This window comes from Mobula birostris, chromosome 29, assembly GCF_030028105.1.
Source record: "Mobula birostris isolate sMobBir1 chromosome 29, sMobBir1.hap1, whole genome shotgun sequence".
Lineage (NCBI taxonomy): Eukaryota > Metazoa > Chordata > Chondrichthyes > Myliobatiformes > Myliobatidae > Mobula > Mobula birostris.
Genome location: NC_092398.1, coordinates 6,793,109 through 6,805,243, shown reverse-complemented (window position 1 = coordinate 6,805,243; position 12,135 = coordinate 6,793,109). Strand labels below are relative to the sequence as shown.

Here is a 12,135-nt window from a genome sequence, read left to right as displayed (position 1 = left end):
CCTGTGACCTTCCCCATCACGCTGAACAGGAGATGGCGAGCCACCCACCAATATTGTATTTTGCATCATTGAACTCTTCTCCACACTCCCCCGCCATGCTGGTGCCTCTTTCTGTGAGTTCTTTGTGTAATTAGTATTTGCACAATATGTTTACAGTTTTTTGAGTCTCCCTGGGTTACGACGGGGTTCCATCGCTGCGAACTCTTCGTAACCCAAATAGTTCACAAGTCAGGAATGGCGGCTACGAACTGAATTTCCGCATGGCAGAATTTTGAGGCAGTAGCACAGCGGCTAGTGTGACACTTCACAGCGCCAGTGACCCGGAGTTCAATTCCCGCCGCTGCCTCCAAGGAACTTGAACGTTCTCCCCGTGACCGCGTGGGTTTCCTCCAGGTGCTCCAGTTCCCTCCCGCATACCAAAGATGTACCGGTTGGATGGTTATTTGATCTCATGCGCGATTGGGCATCGCAGGCTCGCGGGGCAGGAAGGGCCTGTATCTTTAAACAAATAAAACAAATTCCTGCAGCCGCTAAATCCGCCCATTGGTCTCCCAAGCACTCATTTGGTCGTGTTGGATTCCTGTTTAATTTCTGCTCCTTGGGGTTCTTCCGGGAGTCAGGAATGATGAGCCGTCTTAATTCCAAGATTTCAGTTTATTTTAGAGCACAAACATATAAATACTATGCAAATTAAATAAACAGCTAAGAAATGATGCTGAGAGGGAAATCAGTGCTACAGGGTGTAAGACAAAGGAATAAAGAAATAGAAGATGGCACTTCTGAAAAATCTATCACTTTTATAGATAAAGTAAGAGAAATTCCTCAGATAGAGATAAGTTAGCTAATAAACGACATAATTAAAAGAATTACATCACATGGGTAACGTGCTGATATTTAGCCAAAGTAAAATGAGAACGGTGATAAACCGTTAGTTTAGCTGCTATATCGCTTTCTGCCAGTGAGTATGAAAAATACCTGAGTTTGTTCAAAAGTACAAATCTTATAAAAAGTATTATTTTTAAAAAAACAGTGGTTTCCAACTGTTATATGAGCTATACATTAGTTTGACGTTCTTAAACAGGTGAGCATTATTCTAAATGTTATACCTTAAGTCCTTTTATATGTGACTCTGCATAAACTCGAGGCAATGCAAATCTCTGTTGATATCAGATCCCATTACACCAACGCCCCCCCCGCCCCCACTACCACCGCCACCATGTTGTGTTTTCTGATCTATGGCAGCTCCTGATGTTAACACAAATCTCCATTTTAAAGTGCTTACCTTTTCTCATATACACACTAGTCCAGGGGTCCCCAACCTTTTTTGCACTGTGGACTGGTTTAATATTGACAATATTCTTGAGGACCGGCCGACCGGCGGGGTGTTGTTCAAGTAGAGTGAGCTCACCTCAACATGTCTTTTACAGTTAGGATTGCCAACTTTCTCACTCCCAAATAAGGGACAAAAGTAGCAGTCAAATCCTAGGACACTTGTGTTTACCCCAGGAAAGACTTACCATGACCATGAAGTCTTGCGCGGGCACCTGTGTGTGCATGCATGTACGTGCTAATTTTTTTCCACAAATCAGTTTTGGCTTTTTCTTCCCGACTATACTGTACATACATTATTTCTTCTTTATATAGGCTGTGTATTTATCATATCATTCCTGCTTTTACTATATATTAGTGTTATTTGCGGTTTTATGTGTTATTTGGTATGATTTGGTAGGTTATTTTTAGGGTCTGGGAACGCTCAAAAATTTTTCCCATATAAATTAATGGTAATTGCTTCTTCGCTTTACGCCATCTCAGCACAAGAGGTTTCAAAGGAATGTTCTACCTTCCCGGCAAATATGGGACAGTTGACAACCCTATGTTCAGGTTCAACAGTGTGTGACAGGGAATGAGGAAAGGTGCAGCTGACTCATATCATTTCCTCACGGCCCGGTAGCACATGCTTTGTGGCCCGGTACCAGTACGCGGCCCGGTGGTTGGGGACCACTGCACTAGTCACATGTACATTGAAAATCTTGACTTGTATACCAGGTTTATTCACTCGTTATGTGTCATATAATGTAAGCAGTCACGGTTTCCATGACCATGATTGTTTTTGGCAAATTTTTCTACAGAACTGGTTAGCCATTGCCACTTTCTGGGCAGTGCCTTTACAAGATGGTCTTTATCAATACTTTTCAGAGATTGCCTGTCTGGCGTCCATGGTCGCATAACCAGGACTTGCCCCCATGGCTTCACGTGACCCTGATCGGGGGGCTAAGCAGGTGCTACGCCTTACCCAAGGGTGATGTACAGGGTAAGAGTGCCTTATACCTCCTTTGGCAAAGACGTATCTCCACCCTGCCACCTACGCCCGCCAGCATTCTGATTCCGATTCTGAACTGAGGTGTTTATGTAACACACATAAAAGTTGCTGGTGAACGCAGCAGGCCAGGCAGCATCTGTAGGAAGAGGTGCAGTTGACGTTTCAGGCCAAGACCCTTCGTCAGGACTAACTGAAGGAAGAGTGAGTAAGGGATTTGAAAGTTGGAGGGGGAGGGGGAGATCCAAAATGATAGGAGAAGACAGGAGGGGGAGGGATGGAGCCAAGAGCTGGACAGGTGATTGGCAAAAGGGATACGAGAGGATCATGGGACAGGAGGTCTGGGCAGAAAGATAAGGGGGGGGGAACCCAGAGGATGGGCAAGGGGTATATTCAGAGGGACAGAGGGAGAAAAAAGAGACTGAGAGAAAGAATGTGTGTATAAAAATAAGTAACAGATAGGGTACGAGGGGGAGGTGGGGCCTAGCAGAAGTTAGAGAAGTGGATGTTCATGCCATCAGGTTGGAGGCTACCCAGACGGAATATAAGGTGTTGTTCCTCCAACCTGAGTGTGGCTTCATCTTTACAGTAGAGGAGGCCGTGGATAGACATGTCAGAATGGGAATGGGATGTGGAATTAAAATGTGTGGCCACTGGGAGATCCTGCTTTCTCTGGCGGACAGAGCGTAGGTGTTCAGCATAGCGGTCTCCCAGTCTGCGTCGGGTCTCGCCAACATATAAAAGGCCACATCAGGAGCACCGGACACAGTATATCACCCCAGTCGACTCACAGGTGAAGTGTTGCCTCACCTGGAAGGACTGTTTGGGGCCCTGAATGGTGGTAAGGGAGGAAGTGTAAGGACATGTGTAGCACTTGTTCCGCTTACACGGATAAGTGCCAGGAAGGAGATCAGTGGGGAGGGATGGGGGGGACGAATGGACAAGGGAGTTGTGTAGGGAGCGATCCATGCGGAATGCAGAGAGGGGGGGAAGGGAAAGATGTGCTTAGTGGTGGGATCCCGCTGGAGGTGGCGGAAGTTACGGAGAATAATATGTTGGACCCGGAGGCTGGTGGGGTGGTAGGTGAGGACCAAGGGAAACTAGTGGGGTGGCGGGAGGATGGAGTGAGAGCAGATGTACGTGAAATGGGGGAGATGCGTTTAAGAGCAGAGTTGATAGTGGAGGAAGAGAAGCCCCTTTCTTTAAAAAAGGAAGACATCTCCCTCGTCCTAGAATGAAAAGCCTCATCCTGAGAGCAGATGCGGCGGAGACGGATGAATTGCGAGAAGGGGATGGCGTTTTTGCAAGAGACGGTGAGAAGAGGAATAGTCCAGATAGCTGTGAGAGTCAGTAGGTTTATAATAGACATCAGTGGATAAGCTGTCTCCAGAGACAGAGACAGAAAGATCTAGAAAGGGGAGGGAGGTGTCGGAAATGGACCAGGTAAACTTGAGGGCAGGGTGAAAGTTGGAGGCAAAGTTAATAAAGTCAACGAGTTCTGCATGCGTGCAGGAAGCAGCGCCAATGCAGTCGTCGATGTAGCGAAGGGAAAGTGGGGGACAGATACCAGAATAGGCACGGAACATAGATTGTTCCACAAAGCCAACAAAAAGGCAGGCATAGCTAGGACCCATACGGGTGCCCATAGCTACACCTTTAGTTTGGAGGAAGTGGGAGGAGCCAAAGGAGAAATTATTAAGAGTAAGGACTAATTCTGCTAGACGGAGCAGAGTGGTGGTAGAGGGGAACTGATTGGGTCTGGAATCCAAAAAGAAGCGTAGAGCTTTGAGACCTTCCTGATGGGGGATCGAAGTATATAGGGACTGGACATCCTTGGTGAAAATAAAGCGGTGGGGGCCAGGGAACTTAAAATCATCGAAAAGTTCAAGAGCGTCAGAAGTGTCACGAACATAGGTCGGAAGGGATTGAACAAGGGGGGATAAAACCGTGTCGAGGTATGCAGAAACGAGTTCGGTGGGGCAGGAGCAAGCTGAGACAATAGGTCGGCCAGGACAGCCAGGTTTGTGGATCTTGGGTGGGAGGTAGAAACGGGAAGTGCGAGGTGTGGGAACTATAAGGTTGGTAGCAGTGGATGGAAGATCCCCTGAGCAGATAAAGTCGGTGATGGTGTGGGAGACAATGGCCTGGTGCTCCTTAGTGGGGTCACGATCGAGGGGTAAATAAGAGGAGGTATCCGCGAGTTGTCGCTGTGTCTCGGCAAGGTAGAGGTCAGTACGCCAGACTACAACAGCACCCCCCTTATCGGCGGGTTTAATAATAAGGTTAGGATTAGTGCGGAGGGAGTGGAGAGCAGAGCGTTCCGAAGGAGTGAGGTTGGAATGGGGACAAGGTGCGGTGAAGTCGAGACGGTTGATGTCCCGTCAGCAGTTAGCGATAAAGAGATCCAGAGCAGGCAGAAGACCAGAGCGGGGTGTCCATGAAGAAGAGGAGGGTTGAAGACGGGAGGAGGGGTCATCGGTGGGGGTGGAAGAGTCCTTGCCGAAGAAGTAGGCTCGGAGACAGAGACGGGGACGGCGGAAGAAAAGTTCCGCATCATGGCGAACACGGAACTCGCTGAGGTGTGGGCGAAGGGGGACAAAGATGAGGCCCTTACTGAGGACAGAGCGTTCTGCCTCCGACAGTTGAAGGTCGGAGGGGATGGTAAAGACCCGGCACGGATGAGAGCTGGGATCAGAGGGGGGAGAGGGGAGGCTGGGGGTGTCAGTGGAGAGGGGAGGGTTGGGGTGAGAGGAAGATGGAGCCTCTGAGGACCCAGGAGCTGACGATGGGATCTGAAAGAGATGGGATTGCAGAGTATTGGTGGAGGAAGGGGAGACGGGAGTCACAATAGCAGCACATAAAGACCCGGCCTGGAGTTCAAGGCTGGAATCTTGAGAGCTGGGATCAGAGGGGGGAGGGGGCAGGCTGGGGGTGTCAGTGGACAGGGGATAGTTGGGGTGAGAGGAAGATGGAGCCTCTGAGGGCCCAGGAGCTGACGATGGGATCTGAAGGAGATGGCATTGCAGAGTATTGGTGGGGAAAGGGGAGACTCGAGTCACAATAGCAGCCCGTAAAGACCCGGCCTGGAGTTCAAGGCTGGCGTCGCAGTTGGTGGTTGCGCAATCGCTGTGAAGGTGTCCATGGTCGTTGCTGGAGTCCGGATTTTGAATATGCCCTGAGGTGTTGGAGCCGGCGAGATCAATGGCAGAGGTGTTTATGTGCTCCCTGTTGCAATTCCACTTTCTTCCAGGATTGGCAATTGCTTGATCTGCCTGGAAATTTGTTCGGCCCGTTTTCCTGTTACATCCCTTTATAAATATCTACCTGCTCCTCGGGTTGAAAACTTTAAAAGCTCACTGGCTGAAAGAAAACTACTGGCTTTAATGACACCTTTCCCCCAGGTAACTGGTGTGAAACATGTTCGGGATGTACCTTTTCACGTCCAACTTTTAGTCCACACCTACATGTAAAGGACCGATGACTTCATAGGAATTGATCAAATAGATCAATACTGATATTTATTTATTGAGATACTGCGTGGATTTGGCCCTTCCGGCCCTTTGAGCCACACCACCCAGCAATCCCCTGATTTAAACCTGCCCTAATCATGAGACAATTTACAACGACCAATTAAACTACTAACCTGTACGTCATCGGACTGTGGGAGGAAACGGGAGCACCTGGAGGAAACCCCACGAGGTTACGGGGAGAACATACCACCTCCTTACGGGCTGCAGCAGAGATTGAACCCAGGTCACTGGTACTGTAGAGCGTTGTGCGAACCACTACACTACCATGTCAGGTGGTTAAGAAGGTGCATGGTGTATTGGCTTTCGTTGGTTAGGAGCTTGAGTTCAAGAGCCATGAGGTAATGTTGCAGCATTCTCCCGGGGTGCGTCACAACCTGGTATGGAAGTTGTCCTGTCCAAGACCAGAAGAAGCTGCAGAAGATCATGAACACGGCACAGCACATCACACAAACCAATCTTCCGTCCTTGGACTCACTTTACACTGCACGCTGACGGAGCAGTGCTGCCAGGATAATCAAGGACACGACCCACCCAGCCAACACACTTTTCGTCCCTCTTCCCTCCGGGAGAAGGCTCAGGAGCTTGAAGACTCGTACGGCCAGATTTGGGAACAGCTTCTTTCCAACTGTGATAAAGACTGCTGAACGGATCCTGACCCGGATCTGGGCCGTGCCCTCCAAATATCCGGACCTGCCTCTCGGTTTTTTTGCACTACCTTACTTTCCCTTTTCTATTTTCTATTTATGATTTATAATTTAAATTTTTAATATTTACTATTGATTTGTAATCCAGGGAGTGGGAAGTGCAGAATCAAATATCGCTGTAGGCTCTAGTATCAATTGTTTGGCGACAATAAAGTATGAAGCTCTATGAAACCCTGGTTTGACCACACCAGGAGTATTGAGTTCACTTCTGGTCACTCCATTATAGGAAAGATGTGGAAAATCTAGAGAGGGTGCAGAGGAGATTTACCAGGGTGCTGCCTGGATTAGAGAGCGTGTCTCATGAGGAGGGGTTGAGTGAGTTTTTCTGTTTGGAACGAAGGAAGGTGAGAGGTGACTTGATAGAGGTGTACCAGATGATAACAAGTATTGATTGAGTAGACATATGGAGACTTTACTCCGGGGCAGAAATGGCTAATGCCAGGGGGCATAATTTTAAGCTGATTGGAGGAAAGTTTAGAGGGCTTGTCACAGGCAATTTTTTTACACGGAGAGTGGTGAGTGCATGGAATGACCTGCTGGGGATGGTGGTAGAGGCAGATATGTTAGGGACGTTTAAGAAACTCTTCGAGAGGCACATGATATCATAAAGCTATAAGACATATGAGCAGGATTAGGCCATGTGAACCACTGGGACTTCTCCGCCATTCTGTCATGGCTGATCTATTTTCCCTCTCAACCCCATTCTCCTGCCTTCTCCTTTTAACCTTTGACACCCTTACTAATCAAGTACCTATCATCCTCCGCTTTAAATATACCCAAAGACCTGGTTTCCACAGCCTTCTGTGGCAATGAATTCCACAGATTCACCACCCTCAGGCTAAAGACGTTCCTTTCATAACTGTTCGAAAGGAACATCCTAGTGTTCTGTGGCTGTGCCCTCCACTACCCAGACCCCCAAACTATGGGGATCGTCCTCTCCGCATCCACTCCATCCAAGCCGTTCATTATTTCAAAGCAACACGCACAAAATGCTGGAGGAACTCGGCAGGCCAGGCAGCATCTACGGAAAAGAGTAAACAGTCGACGTTTCAGGCCGAGGCCCTTCGTCGGGATTTTCCCATGTTCCTTTTAATACTCGATAAGTTTCAATGAGATACCTCTCGTCATTCTTCTAAACCCCAGCGAGTACAGGCCCAGAGCCATTAAGTGCTCCTCATAGGTTAACCTTTCCATTGCAGGGAATGTTCTCATGACCCCTCTCCAATTGCAGCACATCCCTTCTCAGATATGGGGCCCAAAACTGGTAATAACACTGCAAGTACGATCTGACCAATGCCTTATAAGCCTAGTTTCACATCCTAGCTTTTATATTCTGGTCCTCTCAAAATGAATAACATTGCACTTGTCTTCCTCACCACCGAATGAACAAGTTAAAGAATGATGGCTTTATTGGAACTGATTGATCGTGCTCAATATATTGTTGTACCAATTGCCAATTACAGCACTGATAGTAAGAAGTTTGGCAGTTGCCAGAATAATAGTGTGTGGATTATCCATTGGGGGTTAGGTTGCAGTGGTCTGTGTGCATCAGCGAGTTCAATCCTCTAACGTTTTAATGCTCTGTTTTATGCAGATATGATTTCCTGTTTGGATAAAGGAATCCATTATTCTCAGCAGTCTTTCACGTAAGTTGGAATCTCTGTGACCTTGTTCTTATTTGCAGTTCACGTTAAACTGAGGCTTGATCCAAAGTTCTGTGCCGATGTGAAAGCAGAGTCATTACACACATGTTGACTTAGCAAAACGGAAGTGTGCCCTGGAGAGGAGCGAGACAGTTCTGCTGTTGCGAACAGGCAGCTGTCAAGAAAGGGCTTGCTGTGGGATTCCACGGGATGACGTCTAGTGACAGGAAAGCGGGTCAGCCAGAATTCCTCTTTCAGGAATATTCCCTTTGCCAAGTTGATCTTTTTCTGGCCTCCCTGCCGAAGTGCCGGTGACGTTCAAGCAACTTGGAATCCAACAGAGTCAGGTTTATTATGAGTGACATACGTTACGAAATTTTAACCACGAGGGTCTGCAGATGCTGGAAATCCAAAGCGACACACGCAAAGGGCAGCTTCCCTATATTTGTTGTTTTGTAGCAGCAGTACAGTGCAATCTGTAAAAAAAAATACTCTAAATTGGAAATATAGAAAACCTACAGCACAATGTAGGCCCTTCGGCCCACAGTGCTGTGCCAAACATGTACTTACTTTAGAAATTACCTAGGGTTACCCTTACCCATAGCCCTCTATTTTTCTAAGCTCCATGTACCTATCCAGGAGCCTCTTAAAAGACCCTATCACTTCCACCTCCACCACCGTCACCGGCAGCCCATTCCACGCACTCACCACTCTCTGCATAAAAAAACATACCCCTGACATCTCCTCTGTACCTACTTCCAAGCACACTAAAACTGTGCCCTCTCGCGCTGGCCATTTCAGCCCTGGGAAAAAAGCCTCTGATTATCCACATGATCAATGCCTCTCATTTATAATAATATCTATAAAAAATTAAATTCAGTAAGTAGTACAAAAAGAGGGCAAAAATAGTTAATTAGTCTGATTATACTAATTATTATTCCACAGTATTATAATCAGGCTCTGATTATCTTATTATTCATCTTATTATTCTAATTGGTACCTGGTTATTCTAATTATTATTCCACAGTATCATAATTAGGGTCTGATTAACAGCACTGGTGTTGCTAATGTAAGGAAGTTTGGATGGCTTTGAGGAAAGTGTAGAAGATCCACTAAGGAATTCTCTTTCTGAAGGTGTAATAGGCAGGCTTCTCTCCCCTGCTGCATGATCGATGAATCTACAGGCAACGCAGTAAGGTAGTGGTTAGCACAACTCTTTACAGTACCAGCAACCCGGGTTAGTGAGACCTTTGATTCACTCCTTGTGTTCCTAGGTGTCAATATCTCATAGGTTCTAACCTGGACCCTCCATATCAATGCAGCTCCAAAGAAGGCACGACAGAAGCTATATTTCATTAGGAGTTTGAAGGGATTTGGAATGCCTGCAAAAAACACTTGAAAATGTCTACAGATGTAATGTGGAGAGCATTGTAACTGGCAGCATCACCGTCTGGGGAATGTATTGCGCAGGATCGAAATAAGCTGCAGGGAGTTGTAAATTTAACTCCATCATGGGCACTAGCTTCTGTGGTATCCAGGACATCTTCAAGGAGCGATGCCTCAGAAAGATGGTGTCCATCATTAAGGACCCCCATCACCCAGGACATGCCCTCTTCTCATTGCTACTGTCAGGAAGGAGGTACAGGAGCCTGAAGACACACACTCAACGATTCAGGAACAGCTTCTTCCCCTCTGCCATCCAATTTCCGAAAGGACATTGAACCCATGAACACTACCTCACTATTTTTTAATTTCTATTTTTGCACTACTTATTTAATTTAACTACATACTTACTGTAATTCATGTTTTTCCTATTATTATGTATTGCATTGTACTGCTGCCGCGTGACAGATGCCAGTGACGTTGAACTTGATTCTGATTCTATGTCTAATGGCATTCCAACACATTGCCATTTATATCAGTTCCCTAAGTCAACTGAAATCTCCTCCAACATTGAACAAAAAGAGCTGCGTGTGCACAGTGGTCCTGGTTTAAACCAGTTCTGTGCATGAGTTAATTAATAATTTTTCACGTTGCTATCGAAAAAGGCTGAGTAAGCTTGGTTTGAAGCCAGTAAAGAAAATAAATTGTTGGGGGGGGGGGTGTAAAATGGGTTGTGGAATTGCTAGGACCAATTTTGCACAATTGTACGCAAGCTGTAATCCATAAAATCCAATCGTTATTTAGCGGTTTGCACTTGTGACCTCTCATCAGAAATGTTTGCGCTCGTCACGTGTGCTGCAAGCAAATAAAATCCAGCCATCCAAAATTCCAAAGCATTTATCTCCGTTCTGTCAAATTTCACAAATAAAGTACTAGGTGTAAATAATTGTACAGAAGTCCAAAGGCATGTCTTGAACTCATTAAATAAAAATCAAAAACTGCAGATGCTGGAAAATGATGAAAATGTTTGGCAAACCACTCAGCCCCTGCGTGAAGAGGAATGGAGTTAGCTTTTTAAAGGCCACTTTTCCGAACAGGGAAAGGGAGAAATTAACTAACGGTTCTGATTTTGGCTAAATGCTCAATAGTCAGAGGAACAGGCAGGAGATTCTGTCGACATGAATGGGACACTCGGATGGTATGTTGCCTCCCAGGTGCCAGGGTCAGGGATGTCTCAAATCATGTCCATGGCATTTTGGAGGGGGAGGGAGAGCAGCCAGATGTCTTTGTACATATTGGTACCAATGACATAGGAAGGAAAAGCAAAGAGGTCCTGAAGAGGGAATTTAGAGAGCTAGGTAGAAAGCTGAGAAGCGGAACCTCCAGGGTAGTAATTTCTGGATTGTTGCCTGTACCACATGCCAATGAGAGTAGAAACAGATGATCTGGCAGATAAATGCGTGGCTAAGCTGGTGTAGGGGGCAGGGCTTCAGGTTCTTGGATCATTGGGATCTTTTCAGGGGGAGCGATTACCTGCACAAAAGGGACGGGTCACACCTGAACCCGAGGGGGACCAATATTCTAGCGGGCAGGTTATGATTATGAAGACACGCAGTCCTCTTTTATTGTCATTTAGTAATGCATGCATTAAGAAATTATATATTATTTCCTCTGGTGTGATATCACAAAACACAGGACAAATCAAGAATGAAAAAACTGTCAAAACCACATAATTATAACATAGTTACAAACAGTGTAACAATACCATAACTTGATGAAGAAGTCCGTGAGCACAGTAATGTTCAAAGTTTCTCAAATGTCCCACATCTCACGCAGACGGGAGAAGGAAGAAAAACTCTCCCTGCCATGCCGACCACAATCCGACTCTGAGTCATCCGAAAACTTCGAGCTCTGATCAGCTCTCCGACACCGAGTACTGAGCGCCACCTCTGTCCGACCGATTCGACCTCCTTCTCGGTCACCGAAAGCAGGCGAGGCCGGGGATTTTGAGGTCTACCCTCCGAAAGATTCATGACCACACAGTAACGACTGCAGCAAACGGGCGTTTCAGAAATTTCTCCAGATGTTCCTCTGTACTTTCACGTCCATTCTCCATCAAATCGGAATTGTCCACGGCCCCTATTTAACGGATACGATATCATTTTCACTGGAGAGCTGCGCACACGCGGCGTGCTGCCTTCTTCTCCTCCCGCCATTAGAACTGTTGGGGAGGGTTTTAACTAATCTGGCAGGGGAATGGGAACTGGAGTGAAGGGACTCAGGATAGGACAAATGGTAAAAAGGCAAAGGTAGCATAGAGTCAGACTGTCAGGAAGAGCAGGCAGATGATAGGACTAAATTGCAGCCGCCAGGGTGAGTATCAGTGAATTAGGGATGCAGAATCAAAAAGGGTAGCAAATACAATACTCAAAGTGTTATATCTCAATGCATAGAGTATAAGAAATAAGGTGGATGATCTTGTTGCACTTTATGGATTGTCAGGTATGATGTCGTGGTCATCACAGGATCATGGCTGAAGGATGGTTGTAGTTTGGAGC

General features: G+C 46.6%; 1 protein-coding gene across 2 annotated transcripts in view; it reads left to right on the top strand.

The window, feature by feature from the left end:
- LOC140190076 (discoidin, CUB and LCCL domain-containing protein 1) overlaps window positions 1-12,135 on the top strand; it is a 195,242-nt gene that overhangs the window by 129,758 nt on the left and 53,349 nt on the right. For both annotated transcript variants that reach the window (XM_072246541.1, XM_072246542.1), the window contains exon 4: window positions 8,146-8,197. In XM_072246541.1, the coding sequence (XP_072102642.1) occupies window positions 8,146-8,197 (52 nt within the window). The remainder of the gene's footprint in view (window positions 1-8,145; window positions 8,198-12,135) is intronic.